This window comes from Podarcis tiliguerta (genome assembly GCF_965153285.1).
Source record: "Podarcis tiliguerta genome assembly, chromosome: 13".
Classification (NCBI taxonomy): domain Eukaryota; kingdom Metazoa; phylum Chordata; class Lepidosauria; order Squamata; family Lacertidae; genus Podarcis; species Podarcis tiliguerta.
In genome coordinates this window covers 21,731,020-21,752,095 of record NC_139546.1, presented here as the reverse complement: position 1 = coordinate 21,752,095, position 21,076 = coordinate 21,731,020, and the positions used below count along the sequence as shown (strand labels likewise).

The following is a 21,076-nucleotide window of genomic DNA, read 5'->3' as shown; positions in this document are numbered from 1 at the left end:
AGGAGTCTCAAGTTGTCTTGGAAACTTCTAACTGATGGGCAAAATTGAGACCGATAGCGCAATTATTGTAAGCACAATGATTCCAGAACAACTGTTATTTATTTCAGTGGGAATGACTTCCTAGCAGGGATTGCCGTCTGAATCTGTTAATCTTTCTGTTTTCCCCGCCTTTTAAATTGAAACAAGTTTCCAGTCCTCATGGCTGTGAAGAAAAATGTGAAAATTGCATGGGAACGTTTCTTCTAAAGGAAATTGATCAGCAAAAAAGGAGAGTGAGATTTATTGCAGATCTTTAGTACCTCTCCTGGCAGGGGGTTTGGGGAAAGGGTACTAGGCCGGCTCCTGAAAAATCTTTTATTGTAGAATTTCCAGACCTCTGTTCTTCCCACAAACTGGGAAATGACGTGAGAGGGTAAGCTTCCCAGAGTCACAAGATTTACAGATGGCTTGGCTGATTTTTGTTTGTTTGTCAAATGGAAAAAGCAAAGGAAACAGAACTTCGTAAATTTTAAAGTGTCAGGCTTCAAGTCTCTCAGTCCAGCAAGCAAAAGCAGCTGGCGGCTTCTTTGTCTCTCTTCTCACTGGCCAAATCCAGAATAAAAAAGCAGGAGGTGGTGAAAGACAGAAAACCCTAATATGGGTGATGGGTTGGCCGGTTCTTCTTGGGGGATAGAAAGGGCTTCACTTGTGCCAAGGCTGAGCCCTGGAATCTACTTTCAGCACCAGGGCCCAAAATGAGGAATGCCAGTTGTAAGAAAAACGCCTCTGAGCATGCACAAAGTGCTTTTCCTTTCACCACCAAGTAACCACATACTGACCTCACACATTTAGGATTAAGAAACAGGATTTGTGAGGCAGACAGGATGGATTTGCCTTTTAAAAAAACAACAAAGTCCTAGCATAAGGAACTGAAGGATGTAAGGAAATTTAACCCAGCTGTCTGTTTCTGTCCAATAAAGCCAGGGAGGGCACCTTGAATGCCCTTGGCTGTAACCACATACTATGCCAAGGCAGCTCAGTAATCTGGGCTAGAAGCAGGGGCGGATCTGCTATGAAACTATTTAAGCTTACACTTCAGGGTCCCTAAACCTGGAGGGACCCCAGAAGCTACTGAGGGTCTCAAGCAGTCAGCAAAAGTCAGCAAAAGTTGGCAACAAGACCACCAGTACCTCCAGCTATGAACAGAAACCTGAGTTTTGAGGTTTCAAGACTCCAGGCTGAGATATATAACCCTTTCACCCTGCTTGTTTCGTATTTACTTCCCTCCCTAAAAATCCCTTCCTTTTAATTTCATTACACTTCAGCTAGCGGGGAAATCCAGTTCTTGTTATTATTTGCTCAAGGGCTTCACCGATCTCGGGCTAGGGTGGGGTAGGAAAGTAATTGCAATAATTCTTAATACAAATTCAAATTCAAAAACCTTTATTGCATTAGCAAACTGCCATAGCAAAATAAGACAATACAAAAAAGAAAAAAGACAAACTAGCGACAAGCAACCCAGCAAAATTCAGGTGTTTTGGCTGGCGTAGTGACATTTAAGTTACCCGAAGACAATAATGCAAAGATATAATAGCCAGCGCCCAAAAACTAGTATGCGGGTATATATAAAGCACAAAATGGCCCCAGAACAGACTCAGCATATTGAGTTAAAAGTAATAAAAAGATTAAAACAGGTCCAGGTCTAGGGCACGCTACCCTGTCAGAGTAGCCCTGAGTTTCAGAGCCTGCACTATGAATATTGCCACCCCACGTGAGATTTGGGGATTTGCGTCCACAAGAAGCGATTTCAAACAGTCTTCCTTAGATGTAATGGTGGACGGAATCAAAAGGAGGAGCTTAGATCTTATTGGCTCATAAATAGGGCAGTAGAAAAAGAAATGTATGAAGTCCTCTACTTCATTCATTGTGCATGGACATAGACGCTGGGTAATAGGGGTCTTAGAATAAATCCCCTGCAGGAAGGCCGTGGGTATAGAATGGAAGCGGGCCATAGTAAACGCTCTTCTCAAGTTGGGCTCCGTCAGGTCTATCAAGTAGTTGGCAAGTGATCTTACCACTTTCACTTTAGGGAGCCACATGGAGAGGCGAGCTGAGGTGGACTGTGCCCGGTCCATGGCCTCGTCTCTTGTAAGAATCCAGGCCCGGATTTTATGTTTGTCCCAAGAGGACAGCGAGTCAAGATTTGGGAGAGAGTAGCGTGCAGTAATAGTCACCATGGCCTTGGACCATTTATTGCTTTGAGAACACGTTAAAAAGGCTTGCCTGGCTAGTAGGGGACCTGGGGCATTGATTAATTTACAATAAAAGCTAATAATTCTAATGTGGGCTCTCGCAACAATGGAGGGGAGGCCCAGTTCTGTTCTTAACTGTGCTGCAACCGAGCCCTTGGGGAGACCCAGTATCTTCCGTGCAAAAGAGTTTTGTAGAATCTCCAGCCGTTGTAGTGTTTTTAAATTCCACCCCCAGATTTCAACCCCATACAATAACATCGGGAGGACTTTGCTGATAAATGCTTTTCTGATTGGTGGAACCAGCTGGCCGCCTTTTGCATAGTAGAATTTCTCCAAGGCTTTGATGGTTCTGCGGGCAGCCAGGATGGTTGTATTTAGGTGAGCTGACCAACTAAGCCCATGCTGAAAAATGATACCCAAATACTTGAATGCTGAACAATGTTCAATAGAATGGCCCTCAAAATTCCAGAGTGACTTCCGAGTTTTCATGCCAAAAGTAAGAATTTTGGTTTTGGCGAAATTAATTTTAAGGGAGTTGGTATCACAATATGTCATGAGCCCTCTGAGCATGTTGTTTAAGCCCAGCTTGGTTAATGACAGTATCACCATGTCGTCCGCATAGAGTAATATGGGGATCTTGAGCTGTTGTAAGGAGGGGGCAGATTGATTTAGGGCCTTCGTAGTTGTGACGATGTCATTGATATAGAAATTGAATAGAAAAGGGGCCAAGAGGCAGCCCTGTTTGACCCCTTTATTCAGAGGGAAAGAATCAGAAAGAGCTCCCAGAGGGCCGAATTTTACTCTGGCCGATATGTCATTATGAATTTCCATAAGAAGGAGGAGGAGTCTCTTATCTATGCTGGTATGACTAAGCTTCTGCCATAGCCTATCTCTGGGAATGGAGTCAAAGGCGGAGGTCAGGTCCACAAAAGCCGCGTGTAGTTTGCAGTTGAACCTGTTTAGGTATTTATCAATCAGGGTAAGTAGAACAAGACATTGGCCAGATGTGCTGTGACCTTTGCGGAAGCCAGCCTGTTCCGGATGGAATAGCTTTGTTTCTTCTGCCCACTCAATTAATTTCTCTAGCAAGAATCTAGAGTAAACCTTGTATGATATGTCCAACAGGCTGATAGGTCGGTAGTTGCGCGGATCTTGTGGGTCCCCCTTTTTATGTATTGGGATAACTATGCTCTGTTTCCAATTCTTAATACAAAACACAAGCCGTTTCATTTTTAAAATAGGGTTTTCGGATGGGGGAGGGTGGAGACAGCAAGAAAACAACCTGCTTCCTCGGCCACCAAACACTCGGCTCCATACACTCAGATCTACCTCCTCCACCAGAGGAGAGACAGCTGGGAAATTTCAGTAGGTAGGGAATGAGACGCTTAATCTTAGGGTCGTGAGTTTGAGCCCCATGTTGGGCAAAGGATTCCTGCATTGCAGGTGATTGGACTAGGTTGTGTTCCCTTCCAGCTCTGATTAACACCCTAAAAATACCGTGGGGAGAAGTTGAGAGGGGATTTTCCTGACAAGCGATGACAGTTCTGTATTTTTTAAAAAATGTTACGATTTCAGTTAAAATCACAGGCAACAGCAGCCGGAATGCACAACATGAGAGAAGTGCAAATCCAATCAAATCGAAATGTATAAGGCCCGGGTTGCAAAGGAGACAGGTGTACAACACACCCTCTTCTCTGCCCCACACAATTGGGCCATCTCTTTGGAATCCTGGCTCGGCCTGCTTCTCTGGCTTCTGGGAACTGCTCCCGCCTCCCCCTGCCTGAGCATTTCCCCGAGGCGAAGAGAGTGGCGGGCGAGAGAGAGAGAAGTGGGTGTGGGAAAGCAGCAGGTGTCTTCGGCATTTGGCAATCGCTCAATGGACAGCGTGTTGCACGAAACGCACACGGCAGATCCAGCCACGAGCCAGCTGCTTTGTGGGATCTCCTCCTTCGAGCCCAGAAGGGAAATGTCGGCCTACTAATTTGGGGCTGGCTAAGTTGCCTTCTCCCGCTCGGGTACGCCGACGCCACCCGCGTTCACATTTAATCCTCAGCTTTTCCGGAAGGTTTGGGCTACAGAGCTTATCCACGTCGCTAAGTTTGTCGAGATTTACTTGCACGTACCTCGTCTTGGACAATTTGGGTCATGGCTGTTTTCTGGGGCCTGAGGCTATTTTGACACTGCACTTTTGGCCTTGTGTCGTTTTCCTACAGTGAAAGCAGTTCCTCAGCAAAGGTCACAAGAAATAAGAAAAGGAGAGAAAGGGAGTCTGCACATGGGGATTGGCTACCATTGTTAGCCAGCGGTCACTCAGGATGCTGCTGTTTCCATGTGGATTGCGAGTGTCCAGTACTCTAGTTCAGTTTCGAAAGCATGCTAAATACCCATGGGCAGGAGAGTGACTGCATGAGCATCGCCAGAAGAACAAAAAAGAGGACAAGAAAGGGTGCAGCTTTGCACAAAAATTACTCATGCTCCTTTATATGTATACACACAAATTTAGAAATGACAAATATAATTTACTGTATTTTTTGCTCCATAAGATGCACCTAGTTTTTAGAGGGGGAATGCAAGAAAAAAAAATCTTTAAAGGGAGTGTTGAGCAGAGTCTGTATGCATCCCAGGCTCTGCTCAGCGCTCCCTTTCACGAGCCGCGTGGAGCGTGTGTGCGGCACTTGCAGGCTTTTCCCTGAGGAAGGAGAAGGGCAGCCCATCACTGAGGGGTTGCCCTTCTCCCTCCTCGGGGAAAGAGCTCTGCGCGGCTCTTTAAAGGGACTGCGGCTCTCTCTTTTGTGGGAGGTGGGGGAAGGGACAGAGCACGGCTAAGTCAGAAGCTAGAACAGCAAGAGGGAGCGCTGCACAGTGATGGGACTATTTTGGCCAACCTGGGGCTCGAACCCACAACCCTGAGATTAAGAGTCTCATGCTCTACTGACTGAGCTATTCCTCTTTTCTTAGGGTTCTTTATCGTTAAACTGTACTTGGAATAGACAGACCTTCAAAGAGAGGACTTTCCCCTATAAAACAGGACATTCGGCCACCCTCATGGGCAGGAAAGCACCAAGAACTGGACTTAATAATATCTGGGTAAATTGTCCTGGAAATCATGCTGCAAACTCAAGTCGTGGCTCAGCCCACCAGGGCTTAGCTTTCTTCAAATGCCTCAGAATGAAGAATCATAGAATCATAGAGTTGGAAGAGACCACAAGGGCCATTGAGTCCAACCCCCTGCCAAGCAGGAAACACCATCAGAAAAGGAGATAGGAAAGAACAACACTCATGGTGTTTTTCCCCCCTCTCACCATGACTAAGCATAACCTGCCTACAAACATTTTTATCACCACTGAGTTACCACAGCCTGGTTACCAGCATTTAGAACAGGGAGCAGCAGGGACTGTAAAGTCCTCAAACTTGTTTTCAGCCAACTCACTGATTCTCAAATCTTGCATTCTTCTATGCTAGCTGAGGGATGCCTCTGAACATGAGCCTTTCCCTCACTAGACAACCTCCGCAAATATACATGATCCAAGGGAAGGATTTCCAGGTGAAAGCACGATAGGTTCCAGATAGATTTTAACCCCTAGTTGTTCACCTTGTTTTTAGAATGAAAATAAAGCTTTGAATAAGTACAGAAACACTGTACTTCACTACAGCCCAGCCCCTGCACCCAGCACCCTGAATTTGGGGATCTGTTGCCACCTCTGAGTTTCCCAAACTTGAGACGCCAGCAGTTTTTTTTTACTACAGTTCCCATCATCCCTGACCACTGGTCCTGCTAGCTAGTGATGACAGGAGTTGCAGTCCAAAAGCAGCTGAAGACCCAAGTTTGGGAAACCCAGGCCTAACCAATGAGAAGAGTAAGGGTTTTCAGAAGAAGAACCCAATGCCAAAAATAAAAATCAGGATCCATTGCCTAGTCCATACCATGCCCAGATTTAGTTTAAAACTGAAGCCAATCCAAGCTTGTAAAAAGACATAATCACTGGAAGGCCCTTTGTTGCTATGCTAGGGGGCAGGGAGAGCACAGGCAGAGCCATTAGTTATTCCCTTCCCGTGTGTGTGTGTGTGTGTGTGTGTGTGTGTGTGTAAAAAGGATTCTTCCTTCTGGCAGAGTTATGTTTTTAACAAGCATTTCCCAAGCAATTGTTGTTATATATTCTTTTCCTCTCTCCTTTTCTGGCCTGGACATGTCTGGACACCTTCTTGCTGTGAGGCTGCACGAGATCCCACACAATTTCTCTCTCTCTCCAAACATCCTCCCTCATGCCATTGTAGAGCAATGTTCATGCTGCATGCTGGGGAAAAGGGCAGGTGGAGCCAAGGATATTGCCACAAGACAAAAAGAGCAAGGGAGAAACCCCTACTGGGCAGGAGGCAACATGGCTGAACTTTCCAGGTGGGGTCATTAATGAGGAAGAAAAATGCTAAGATTGTGGGGTGTGGGAAGAGGCTTTGAAGAGCTAGAACAAATTGGGGATTGGGTGGGAAAGAGTCTCCAGTCCATTCTCCTAAATCTGATTGGCCTGCAAAACTTCAAGTCTGAATTCTGCTATTTGGAATATAGTTAGCAGAATACTGTATTATTATATTGAGATGCTGTTGGACTTGTGGGGGGGGCATACAAAGGGTTGTAGCCAGATAAGTTGTACTCAAAGTAGACACATTGACATTAAACTGATTGACTTCAATGGGTCTATTCTATGACTAAGATTAGATACAACCAAAAGACTGAATTTTGGCAATGCTATAGTTTACATGACTTTCTCCAACTATATACCAAGAAATATCTATACGGAGCTTTGTGTGTGTGTGTGTGTTTTTAAAGACCACCCTTTCGAAACTGGGTTTTAAAAATCCCATCCATCAAATTTAATGTTTTTGCAAAACTGCATTTCACTGAAATTGGTGTGGTGACTGAGAGATTAGCATAGCAGGTGCCTCAGTGGGCTAAGGATGTAGACAAAGAAGGCAATACATTTTGTGCTGCAGAAAAAAGAATCTCGGAACACCTCCCATTTGGTACAAATAGAAATACAATTAATTGTGTATTTTGAATTTGAACCCTTTCCTTCAAATTGTTCCTTGTGAGTAGGAACCCTACATACTGCTATTTTAACAAACAAAGCGGAAATGCATACAATTGCTTCACTGTGAAACATTTTAGGTCTGGTATGTGTGGTATTTTTTTTAACAGGGATTGCAAATGCAATAATATGATGCACTCCTGAAACACAGCTAAAAATGTTGTGTCTGAAACATCAACAGAGAGCTCACCTATAGTCAGATACATATGCTTAACTACAGGGATAATTTTAAGACATGGGTTTTTATCACAGGTAAGTTCTGTGCATCAGTGATTGAGGCATAATTTCTTACCCAAAATTTCTGTTTTCAAACCACTTGAGAATTTTGAGCTGAGTGAAGGGAAAGATCCATGCCACTAATGCACCCAATGTGATCCATGTACATACAGCAAGTACACAATATCAGTGTAGTAATATGCTCATTGGCCTGGTTTTCACATCACAGTAAGACAAACTATGGCTTAGCATGAATGAGCTTTTCTCCCCTCCAAACAAATCACAAGCTGTAACCAATGTTTACTGTGTGTGGTTTGTTTAGAGAGACAAACCATGTATTTGTGTTTGCATGTAACAACTCGCCAAACCATGCCTTAACTCCCAGTGGCACAGCAGGAGCAGGGGAGGAGCACAACATTGTGATTTTCTAACTGTGCACTAGCACAACTGCTCATCTGTGCTTAGCCCTTGTTTAGCTTAGCATTACATGTAAACAAGGCCATTATGTGTGTTCTCCCTACACCTCCCTCCCACCTAAGGACTATTCCTCTGCACAAACAACAATGTCAGTACTCCCATAGTGCTCTTGGTATGCGCCACTGAGATGCTTTTAAGCTCTGCTTTACAACAATGAGGGCTAGAAACTTCCTTATTGTTGAACAGGACAGCAATGTAACTCCATAGAATTAACTGTGTGACTGCTTCTGGAGGTGCCTAGCACTAATAAGTCCTTGCTCTTCCACTGTAAGCTAGAAGCAGAATTGCAATAGATTTTCCATGGTCCCGAGGACATTGAACTTTTTCTGTATGTTCATCAGGTAAGCCACTTTTCTAAAATGGCCAGAAAGGTTTCCCCCCTCTTTTTAAAAATTAGCATTATAGTGTTATAGCACTGCAACACACTATTTTAAGCAGTATTTCACTAATATTTTAATATTTTTTAAAAACTGGATCAGAAATATAGTTTGGAAGCATTTAATTAGGAGGGAGGATGTGCACTTCTAAAATGGCAGTGACTTGAAACAGCTTTCTTCTTAGTATTTTTTATTAGCATGAGAGTCTTATAGTGCTATGGCACTTTAATTTAAGCAGCATTTGGCTCATTTTTTTTTAAAGTTAAATAAAATATATATATAGCTAGAAAAGTGTATTTTCACTAATTAACAGCTCAATTAAAAAGGGTTATAAAACCCAGACTCGTTCACCTGCTGGATACATCACTGTCCATGTTGACACAACACTTCTAAAAAAGATGGAAGGGTAATGCTAAGGGCATCTACAGTCTTCTGTCCTTCTAAGAAAATGATAAGATTTTCTATGGTAAGAAAAGACAGAAGAAACACAGGCAAGATTATAAATGGATAACAATGCTGTATTGGACACACATACACCCCCCCCCCAAATGTGAATGAACAGGGCATTATTCCACACTAAACACCTAGTACGGAAGCAGCTGATATGTCTGTGTTCAATTTGGATTTTGCAACTCCTTAAGAGTTGAAAATCACCGATGATTTTTAAATATCTGTCACACTCCTGTGATGTTACAAACACGTTACGAAGATTCACATTACAGGAGCAGTCTCCTGCTCCTATTGTTTTAAGATCAGGAATGTCTATTGGGAGAGAGCCTGGAAGCTAGTTAAGGGTATAAACACAGTTTTGGAGATTGTATCCTTTCACAGGTGACTTAAAGAAAGTGCTGAATATGTGTATAAACTCACATTTCAGCCTGGTCCTTAAGAAAATTTTAAAATAAATCTGTAGTGCATGATTTATTAGGTTACAAGGGCTATAAAGTAGCACAAGGGGAACTAAAATGTACTTTCAGAGCCACTTGTGAAAACACCTATAGTTAAGGATAAGGTTGAGGGCCTTAGAGGCTTCGGGGACAGAGCAAGGTAGTAATCTAAGACACAAGCCAACAATTCTGCCCATTATCCTTCCGAAAAAAATAAAAATAAAAATCCAATGGAGGTGTGGTAGCTATTTTGCCTACAAAACTAGGGTAGCCTCGTTACCTACTAAATCAGAGACCTGGGGTGGGTGGGAGTTGAATAGCAGATCCAACCCCCTAAATCTCTACAAGCTTAAACTGAAGAATGTCGTTCCACCATAACTGTTAACACACTTGTGTGTTCTCTGTGTATATTAGCGACAAGAAACCCATCATTCAAGATGGAGACAGGTAAGGCCCATATCCCTCCATTTGTATCTGCCCAGAAGATTCTACTTTGCCCAACCCACCTCAAAGACCATCCTTCAAAAATATCCCTCCCATACTCCCCAAACACACACTCAACACACCCAGCCGAAAGCTGCTCAAGGGCGTGGCCCTTCCCAGTGTGTCCCAACAACATCGTCCTTTCCTCCTAGGGAATAAATAACTTCTCCTTCCAAGGACAGGATAAGGTTCAGGCTTAGAGGGTGTCGTGTCATCCCAGAGCCTTGAGCAAGGAGGACAAGTCAGTAGGCCAGGAGGCACCATGATGGAGAGATGGCGAGGAAGAAAGGCTCAGTTGGGTTGGGAAGACGCACTCGAAGAGCTTCCATCAGGTTCCCGTTTGACTTTTGCGGGAGGCTCTGTCCCAGCTTTGGCCTCTCCTTCTCCTTCCTCCTTGGCACCTTCATGTGTCTTCATGTGCTTGCTCAAGTGGTCACTTCTCATGAAGACCCGGTTGCAAACAGGGCAGGTGAACTTTTTGGTTCCCGTGTGGGTCTGAAGGTGCCTCTGCAGCTCATCAGAGCGGGTGAAGCGCTTCCCACAAAACAGCCAATTGCAGACAAAGGGGCGGTCGCCGCTGTGCCACCTCAGGTGGGCCTTCAGGTGGGATGTCTTGGCATAGGCCTTGCCACAGCCAGGGATGTGGCAGTTGTGGAGGTGCTTCTTCTTGGAGTTGTCAGGGCACTGACCCACCCTTTCGGCCTCCTGGCAATTAGGGCACCGGCAGGCGGTTTGGCCAGAACTCCGGGTCACAGAGCGCCTTGAGCTCTTTGGCCTACCACTACCATCCCCAGCCTGCTCCATTGGGTGGGGCTCCTGAGTAGAATCCAGGGACTTGATCACTTCCTGGCCCAAGAGGTGTGGCCCTGAAGGCAGCAGGTGGTGAGGCGGGCCACAGAGCTGATGTTCTGCAGTGCCATAGCCACCCAGCCCTGGCTGAAGTCCGCCTGTGTGGCCTGGCGGCTGGAGACCACTCTGAAGCTCCATCCAACTGGATCCGGCATGGAGATCCCACCATGGATTGATGCCACCATCGTCAGCGCCACTACTAGGATGGGTAGGCCTGAACCAAGGTTCATAGTGGTGAGCCATATCTGGTGCTGCCTGTAGGAGCTTAGAGTACGGGCCAGGGGCCAGCTGGCTTTCGCCGTCCAGGTCTAACCTTGAAGCCCCATGCAGCTCGTAACCAGCATTGCCCGAATACTCCGTGTCGGGCCCAGCCAAAGGCAGGTGCTGGAGCTCCGTGGGTTGCAGAGGGGACGGGAAATCTCCCCCGCTATCCGGGCTGGTGTGGGGCTGGAAGGTCTGCAGAGGCTGCAGCTCTACGTGGTTTGGAGAGGAACGGGGTGTCTCCGAACACTGGTTGCCAAGAGAACCACAGACGGCTGTGAGCATTGCAGAACTCCTCGGTGGGTAGGTTCTCAGACACACCTGGACAGGAAAGGAGGAGGAAGAGAGAGAAATGGTTGTGAGACAACAGCAAACAACAGCACAGAAAGCGTAACCCTCCCTCTAAGGGACAGGCAATCTGTCAATTTTGGTTTCTTAGTTTCTCATTTTCCCCATCTTCAGTTCTCTGCATTTCCACACTTTTTTTCAAGTTCTTATGAGAATTCACCAGCATTTTAGTGTGGATTTATCCCAAGATACTCATTTTTCTATGCAGTTCTGCCTAACGTACTGTCGTGGACTGGCTGGATGCAGAAGAATGGTGGGAAGTACAAGCGGGAGAACCACCAAGGGAAGGAAGAAGGCTCAAAGCTCGGGGACGACAATGAGCGGTAAGAGGGAGAAGACTGGGAGGAGGAGGTGACAGAAGTTGAAGAGGTAACAGGGTTTAGTGAGCAGGGAGAGTCTGTGGCAGAGAGAAGTCCAGAATTGGAGGCAGAAGCTGAAGCAGGAAAGTGGGATGAGGGAGGCCAAGAGGCAGAGATGAGTCAGGTGGGGGAAGCTGCTGGCTGTGGCATGCTCCCCTCCCGCCACGTCTCCCAGGACCAGAAGAAGTATGAAGCAAGAGGAGCAAGAAAGCGGATGCACCAGCATAGTCTCAGATTGCTTAGGAAGGACCCAGGGGAGAAGGAGACTTAGGCAGCTGTGGGACCTTCAGTCTCTGCAACTGCCTCATAGGGGCAAGACCTAGCGATGAAGAGCTGCACACTAGACCTGACATTCCTGAGCAGATCCTGTTTCGTCTAACAAAAAGTTAACTTCACTTACTCCATGTGATTTATTGCTGGCACATACACATTTTTTTTGCAAATTGGTTTCCCCCAATACAGTGCATTTTTGTAGGTTATCTTCACTAATATAGGTATCTTCACTTTACCCAAGTGTACTCTGTGTTTTGGTTTGCACATTGTTTCCAAAAAAAAGTCTGAGTTAGGAAGGCTCACATTTACATGCAAACTGAATCAAAATTATCCCCAACGCCTACTCCTTCTGAGGACTTTATTCACACTTACACTTCGCCCTGCTCCTTCCAGGCAGAGGTCTGTGCTTTGCCACTCTGTGTCCAAGCACGTCCCCACCCCCAAGTTTCCCTAGCAAAAACGTGCTCTTTAAAGCTGAATCGGAACAAACATCAATTCAGGTTTTGGGTGGCTTGACATTTGCTCCGACTGAGCATTCAAGAGTGAGTTTTCACAGGGAAAGCTCTGGAGCAAAAGAAAATTGTGCAAGTGCTCGGACACAGAGCTTTAAATCACAGACTGTGCCCGGAAAGAGTGTAGGAAAGTTAAGTGTAGATAAGCCCCAAGTTCCCCCATTTCATACTGGTTAGCTGGTGCTGGGTAAAACCAAGGAGGCGGGATGCAAACCAGTATTTATTGGGAAATCCCTCCCAAATCCCAGAGGAACAATTTTTTGACAACAAAGCTATGGTAGATTTTCTTGTGAAAGATGACTTCTCTAAAATGCTTTAGAACGTTGTTCCCTGCAGGTGGGATCCCAAATGATCCTTTCACTGAGAACCCCCTGACCCTTTTCTGAGAAACCTCAGAGATCCCAGAAGCCTAGTTTGAAAGCTACTGTTTGCAGGCCCTTCCTGACTGGTTTATGTTTGTTAGTTTGTTTTGCAACGTGTTACTGACACAATAATAGTGCATTTGTGGTGGATTAATACTGCGCTTTCCACACACCATCCTGCTTTGTTAGTTGTTATGTGACGCTTCTCCACGTTCTTGCTGCCTGGAGGGGACACTCTTGCAACAAACGTGGGACAACCTACCCCTCAATGCAACCTGGGAACATTTGTGGTTTGAAAAGTTATAGGATTTCAGCAGAAAGCTATGGGGCATGCATCAATCGGAAACAAAGCTTCATATCTGCCCTGAAACATTTGCATGCGCAAACACTATTGAAAACTAGATAGTATATAACTGCTACCATCATGAGTGCAAATCATCATGAATGCACAATAAAAAGGACGTCTGGAGTGTAGACACGTTAGGTTCTTTTTAAAAAAACAACACTGTGGTAGAGGTTGTTGTGGTGAGGGTATGGGGTGGGGAAGAGATTTAAATATAGCTTATTCTCTTTTTCTTCAAAAGCCTTTCTTAGAGACAGACCCTCTAATCGTCGGCTTCTGCAAGGCAGATAACAGTAATTATACCATCTGATCTTCAGCCGACTTAGCTGTGATGGCACAACTCTTGCCTTGTCCCATCGAAGGGAAGAGGGCTTGCTGAGTACTTTACAAAGCATAAAAACGCACCGTCTGTTTCCTCCCACTCTGATGGGGAAGAAAATAAAGATTTGAGGCCTGCCAAGCGAAGCTAAGAAAAACTAAGAGGTGCTTGAAGAGTCCACAAACCATTGTGATACTCAACACACTAAGGGTGAAACAGCTACAGACAAGCCAAGCTATCTTTTTATTTATGGGTGTTTATGGATGTCAGGAAATACATATTGTTTCCTCCGTAGAAAAGAGATGCTTAGTTCTATAAAGAAACATGGAACATTTGTTTACCCCCTCCCCATTTTTTCCAGAGGCCCTCCACCCGTTCCCATTTCGAGATCGGCAGCTCTCCATAAAACCGAACTTTATTTCATATTTATTGCCTGTTCCTCGGGTTTCCACAAGTGAAGGTTTTGCCATCACTGCATTGTCATGCTAGGAAAAGCTTCAATTGCTGAATTTCTGTGTGGCATAAAGCAGGCCTGCCAGAAAATAATAATTCTAACAGTGCAATCATAGATCCAAGTTCACCTTCCCTTATAGCTAGACCACTTTATATTCCAGGAGTGAGGAACCTAATCTTTCTTAACTACAACTTCAGCAAGCAGTGTCTGGTCAGAAATCAGTGAAATATCTGGGGAAATCCAGCCGCATGGCAGCCCATGTCAGCAGTGTCATTTTTGCTTATTTTCCTCACTTAAAAATAGCTCAACATCCAACTTCTTTCTATGCACAAGAGAAAGGTATCAGTTGGTGTAGGGAAACCCCAAGGTTTGTGAAAAACAAACAAATCTTTAGGGAAAATAGCTTCCAAAACAGTCCCAATGACTCAGCAGCCACAGAATGCTTTCCAACAGTTGGAAGGAATACCCAAAAAACCCAGGGCAGGGGATATTGAATAGAACATCCTGGAAGTGGTCATGGCTGGCTACAATCCTGGATGAAATGCTCTACGCTGCAACACTTAGTTGCAGGCTTCACTTGTTTATTATACAGCAACAAATCCATATTTGCCACCAAGTGTAATTTCAGCAGGGAAGCCCAGTCAGTTCCAGATCCCTACTAAGAATATCTGTTTTCCCAAGCAATGTTTGCCATATTCACATTAGTGTTCCAAATTTTTTTTAAATGCAATGTAAAATGTGAACAAAAAGCACCTTCTGTCAGGAGTGTGTGCTGGAGCCGGGCCCTGTGCCCAGTAGTGCTTCGCAGGACTGGGGCCTTCCTAAGTTTGTTCTGGAGAGGCAAGGCGCGGCCACACAGGTGAGGCCGCTTGGTAACTCACTGCACCTGGTGGCAAGAGCCAGGAAGGGATATAAGGTCAGCATTTCCCTTTGGCTCTTTGCCACAGCAACACATTTCCTGCCTTGCTGTGTTTGCCTTCTTGCTTCCTGATCCTCAGACCTTGGCTTCGTGACTCCTTGCTTCTCGACCCTCAGACCCTTGACTTTGTGACTCCCTGCTTCCTGACCCTTGGACCCCTGGCTTCTGGACTCTCGTTCCTACTCCCACCCCGCCATCTTGCCCCCGGTCCCGACATCCTCAGCCGGGACTTTGATAGCCCGTAGACCAGACCGTGACACCTTCACTATGTAGGCTTGCTCAAATCACTATCTCAGCAGTGTCAAACTAGACAAGACTATTAAGCACATTTAGACTGACCATATACCTTGATCTGCAAAAAGCAGCTGTAGTGGATTCTAGCACGGATTGGGACCATAGCATGCTGGAGGGGGAGCTTTAATAACACCCCCTGCCATTTCCCACTGCAACTGCTCCTCTGAATGGGCTCAAGTGGGGGGGGGGGAGGAATAGGAGCGAATAGCAAATTCTGGGGAGATTTTCAGTGGAAAAACAAAATGCAAAGGGTTAAAGCCCTTCCTGATACAGGCTAGGAGTTCAGGGCTGCTTTTTATAAAGAAAGAATGCTTCTAGTCAAAGTGCATTCTTAAATCATTTCTTAAAAGTCACTTTGAGGCTATGGGCGCATTAGCAGCATAAATCACAAGGAGGTCATTCCACCACCCGCATGCTGTGTTTCAAGTCATATTTGCAACCCTATGTACACACCAGAGAGAAGGTGGAAATGTCTTCACCAGGTACTAATTGCCTGTTTGGTTTCCCTGTGCCTGCAGCCCCACTCAAACTCCTCTTCATGAAGCTGTCATCTGCCGATGGGCTGCCATTAGCACATGCGCAACGGCTGCCTCAGATGCACACACCTCGGCTTAACCGCAAAGTGAGTACGGCTTACGTTTTCAAACAGGACAGAAGCTGCTTTGAGGGGAACTGCATCAAAGAGCAGCATTTCTCAAGAAACTGCAGGATAGATATGGATCGTAGGCCAAGGTTATCCTCCACATATGATTTCAAATACCAGCGGCGAGAGTGTACTTGAGCCAGAGTGAATTGTAACGCCATGTGAATAGTAACAAACCTAAATTAAAAAGAGGAGTGACGGGGGAACTACAATTCGAAGTGGGGGAAGCTAGGAGATTCCCTGGGCTCTCTCACACGAGGACCATTTTGCTTTGCAGATACAGTTGTACCTCAGGTTAAGAACTTAATTCGTTCCGGAGTTCTGTTCTTAACCTGAAACTGTTCTTAACCTGAAGAACCACTTTAGCTAAAGGGGCTTCCTCCTGCCGTCGCGCCACCAGAGCACGATTTCTGTTCTCGTCCTGAAGCAAAGTTCTTAACCCGAGGTAATATTTCTGGGTTAGCGGAGTCTATAACCTGAAGCGTATGTAACCCGAGGTACCACTGTGCATCCGTTCAGGCCATTACTTGTGGTGAACAAGAAGAAGGCCACAGTCATTTCCATTTCTGGTAATTAGGTGTATTACCTGCCCTGGGAGTGCTTGCGTTCCTTTTGAAGGACAGGTTCATGTTCTGGGATGTGTTCTGTATGTGTGCTATACAGTAAGTGCTTATGCCCAGCTTAGGCTGGTTCACCAGCAATGGCCACACCCCTATTGGGATAGCCTGGCTTCAGCTGTCCATGCTTTGGTGACCTCCCATCTGGACTACTGCAATGCACTGTATGTGGAGCTGCCCTTGTAGCTGCCAGTGCGGTCTGTCAGATTGGACCATGTGTCACTGGTCTTGAAAATACTCCACTGGCAGCCAGTGAGCTATCAGACCCAACTCAAGGTGTTAGTACTAGCATGTTGTTGTTTAGTCATTTCCGACTCTTCGTGACCCCCAAGGACCAGAGCACGCTATGAGCTATGCCATGCAGGGCCACCCAAGACGGACAGGTCATAGTGGAGAGTTTTGACCAAACGTGATCCACCTGGAGTAGGAGCCGTCAAGCCACTCCAGTATCCCTGCCAAGAAAACTCCATGGACAAAGACAACAGTACTAGCATATTAACTCTAAATGGCCCCCCAAAAAGCACCTTCTCCAGTAACAACCATCTTGGATCCTATGATAGGCAAGTGAAGTCTTGTTAATAATCAGCCACTGGGGGCTGCTTGGTTGCTGGTTATATTTTCAGTGGCTTCTCCCCATTTGTAGTCTGCTGTCCCTACTGAGGCGTATCTATCTCCCTCAGTGCTCGTATTCAGGAGAAATTAAAAAATATTCCTGCTTTCCCAGCCATTTGATGGCTGAAAGACACTGCTCCTGGCAACCCTGAAATCACTGGTTGAAAATGTTTTTAATTGTTTTACAGGGGGAAAAAACTTTTAAAACAGAACCTTTAAAAATGCTTTTAGTTGCTGTGTTTTTAATGTTTCATCATTGCTGTGTCTGATGCCTTGGGCGGAAGGACGAGGAAATACAACTCAAATAAATAACGCTTTATGACGTTTAGGAGTAGCCAGTCAAGTAACATGAACGCCACCATACTAAAGGTGACTACCAGATGCAGCTAAGTGGGTCGTGTTTGAGGAATTCCCTGTGCCAAATCTGCAATTGCACTTAACATAGAGCACCAACAACACATGCTAGCTAGAGGTCTAAGAGGCTAACCACATTTGCATCGCTTACCAGCACATCACAGCTAACTCAGGCATTAATTGGGGGGTGTAGAAAGGGGGCCTATTTCACTGGGCAACTTCCCCCAAGATGTCCCCTTCTGCAAAATGCCCACTGAAATGTGCAACATCTTGAGGGAATCCTACTACACATAAACCTGCCAAGTTCAGTACTTTAGCATCCTGTGCAGCTAAATGTACAGTGGTACCTCGGGTTAAGTACTGAATTCATTCCGGAGGTCCGTACTTAACTTGAAACTGTTCTTAACCTGAAGCACCACTTTAGCTAATGGGGCCTCCTGCTGCTGCTGCCAGAGCACGATTTCTGTTCTCAACCTGAAGCAAAGTTCTTAACCTGAAGCACTATTTCTGGGTTAGCGGAGTATGTAACCTGAAGCGTATGTAACCTGAAGTGTATGTAACCTGAGGTACCACTGTATCTGCATACAGAATGGGAAATGTGGTGGAGTCAAAAAATGAGAGACTGTCAATCTGCAAATATCAATTAGAATTCCCCCTTCCCCAGTTTGGGTCGAAGCTTCTCTAGAGGAAGAATTTCAAAGAGGGCAAGGATGCAGTCAGGGAAAAGAAAAAGAAAAGGAGGAGATGAGGAAGGTAGTGGGCTCACAGTTGTAGATTCTAATCACCCCTGCTGCTGCATGGCTTCGAAGAGACAGATAGCATCAAAGTTGATGGAGTATCCCAGAATTCCATGTTGTGCTGTGTGGCGGTGTGACTCACTCCCCAGTTCTATGGAAATGGTGCAATGGGAGAAGGGAAAACCCCACCCTGGGCAGGAACGGACTTTGGTCTTTCAAACTGCGGCAGCACCCTGCGCAAGGCCTAAATTTGGCACTCCCTGGCACTCAGCTTCTGTTCTGCATGCGCACAACATCAAAGCTGTGGTGCCCTGAGGTGCCCTCCGCAGCTTGGTGCCTAATGTGGGGGAACTGGTCACACTGCCCTAAATGTGCTTCTGCCCTGGGCTGTGAAACTAACCTGTCTCAGCCCCCTGTATACCTGAAGGAGCATTTCCACCCCCATCATTCAGCCTGGACACAGGTCCAGCTCCGAGGGCCGTTCTGGCGGTTTTCCTCACTGAAAGACATGAAGTTACAGGGAACCAGGCAGAGGGCCTTCTCAGTAGTGGCATCTGCCCTGTGGAATGCCCTCCCATCAGATGCCAAGGAGATAAACAGCTACCGTATATACTCAAGAATAAGCCGACTTTTCCAGCACATTTTTTATGCTGAAAAGCCCCCCTTGGCTTATACTTGAGTGAGGGTCCTTTCAGGCTGCTCCTTCCTCCTCTTCCACCTTTGCTGCTGTCAGCGGCGGCAGTGGAGGAACAAGCAGCCTGAAAGCCGCCCTTTTGGGCGGCTTGTTCTTCCTCCGCCACTGCCGCCACCACCAGGTTTGTGGTGTGGTGAACCATCTTATACTCGAGTCAATAAGTTTTCCCAGTTCTTTGTGCTAAAATTAGGTGCCTCGGCTTATTTTCGGGTCGGCTTATACTCGAGTATATACGGTATATGACATTTAGAAGATATCTGAAGGCAGCCCTGTATAGGGAAGTTTTTAACGTTTGATGCTCTTACTGTTGGAAGCTGCCCAGAGTGGCTGAGAGAACCCAGTCAGATGGGTGGGGTACAAATAATAAAATTACGATTATGTTGACGATGACATTTATATCCCACCGTTCCTCCAAGGAGCTCAAAGAGGTATACGGTGGTACCTCGGGTTAAGTACTTAGTTCGTTCCAGAGGTCCGTACTTAACCTGAAACTGTTCATAACCTGAAGCACCACTTTAGCTAATGGGGCTTCCCGCTGCTGCCGCACCGCCAGAACACAATTTCTGTTCTCATCCTGAAGCAAAGTTCTTAACCAGAAGCACTATTTCTGGGTTAGTGGAGTCTGTAACCTGAAGCGTATGTAACCCGAGGTACCACTGTAGTACTGTGGGTTAAGAACTTTACCTCAGGATGAGAACAGAACGCAGCGCAGCAGCAGCGGGAAGCCCCATTAGCTAAAGTGGTACCTCAGGTTAAGAACAGTTTCAGGTTAAGAACGGACTTCCAGAACGAATTAACTTCTTAACCCGAGGTACCACTGTAGTATGCTGGTTGAGTGAAAGACTCAGTGTGCAGAGTCGTATGTTGAGTTCTGCACATGTCCTTTCAGGGCGTATCCTCAACGTACTACAGTGATAATGTAACTGAAGCGTATGTAACCTGAGGTACCACTGTACATAGTTCTACCCTCTTCATTTTGTCCTTGCAACAACCCTGTGAAGTGGGTTAGGCTGAGAGGCTGTGACTGGCCCAAGGTCACCCAGTGAACCTTGAGCCATACATCCACTACACACACATGTACACAAATACACACAATTGGTGGCCCTAGCCACTCTTCCAGGGTCACATGGTGCCCTGCTCAGTCTATTGCGACAAACACGGAGAGTGGCTCAAGTCTGTGAGACAGAAATAATGATCCATCCTAGATCTTTAAGCCCCAGCCAATTACTCATCTATACAACTGGATGCATCAAGTTCCCAGTCAAACAAAAGGAGAAATCATTCAAGTCCCTCTTCACTCTCTCTCACTATGAGGCACTGCAGATGTTATCACAGTTGGCTCAGGTAACACCCTCCCTCCCACTAAATAACGGCTTGTGCAAGTTCTGCAAGCGGTGTAACATCTGAACTGGAGATGCAGGGAAGATTGCCGAAACAAATTCCTAGTCGTGATGAAAGCAGCCGTTTGGTTAGCCTTAGGCCACGATCCAAAACACACTTACACAGGAGTAAGACCTATTGAACATATAGCCACATAACCTCCCTGAAAAAGGTTTGCGCAAATCAAGTCAGGAAGAATGCTTTGTTTGCACGATGTTTGGAAAGAGATCATCTGGAAGCAACACAGGTGTTTGCCTTCGTTCACCTGGGGAACCTCATGGGTCGCATGCAGATCACACAATCCTTTTAGAAGGCTCCTTTGGTCTAGGATCTGCCAGACTCTGCCGTTTTAATGCTTCTTTTTTTTTTAATGCAACATATCATTTCTCTCTCTTATTTACTTAACAAACTACTTATATTGGGTTTCTGTAGTGATCTGGTGCATGCTCTGAATTGCCTCACTTACCCCTCTAAACAGCTTTTGATTGGTGTGTTGAGGTGCATGGAAATCGCAGGATTAAGCCCAGCTGGTGGCAATCAGTGGATTTATGGAATGTACTTCCCATTCGTAAGAAAGTACACTTGGCATCAAAACTTATGTAGTGCTGGTGACTGATATTACAGCGGCACAACTTCCCTAAGAATGCACACTGTTTCTCACATATACAGAATGGAAGTTTTTTTAAAAAAACGAAACAAAACTTGAAAGCCTATCCACTGCTTAATCTTCATACTGCAGACATGACTTTGGAAGTTTGGAAGCGACACAGTAGCAATTATCTGGCTCAGTACCTCTTGCTAGCAAGAGACATACAGGATCTATGCATAATACCCAAATTCAAAAGCCTACTCTAGAAGCATAACCACAACAGAGGCTGACAGAAGGTAGATCGGGATCCAATGGCAGATCTATGGGGGGGATAATCAGTAGTACCATAGAGTTGGCAGGAGCCGTTTAGGTAGGAATGGAAGGATCTACCAATTTAGCTTC

At 45.7% G+C, this 21,076-nt stretch overlaps 1 protein-coding gene and 1 long non-coding RNA gene across 4 annotated transcripts in view; one reads left to right on the top strand and one right to left on the bottom strand.

Moving 5' to 3' along the window:
* Nucleotides 1-5,124: 5,124 nt before the first annotated feature.
* On the top strand, nt 5,125-12,070 carry LOC310662053. The gene is made up of 3 exons (XR_014504232.1): nt 5,125-5,422; nt 5,501-6,627; nt 11,422-12,070. It is a non-coding gene; the product is annotated as an uncharacterized lncRNA (long non-coding RNA).
* Nucleotides 7,077-21,076, bottom strand: part of SP6 (Sp6 transcription factor) — a 108,347-nt gene continuing 94,347 nt past the window's right edge. For all 3 annotated transcript variants that reach the window (XM_083408752.1, XM_083408751.1, XM_083408750.1), the window contains one exon: nt 7,077-11,186. In XM_083408752.1, the coding sequence (XP_083264878.1) occupies nt 10,047-11,150 (1,104 nt within the window). In that variant the 5' untranslated portion in view covers nt 11,151-11,186 and the 3' untranslated portion in view covers nt 7,077-10,046. The remainder of the gene's footprint in view (nt 11,187-21,076) is intronic.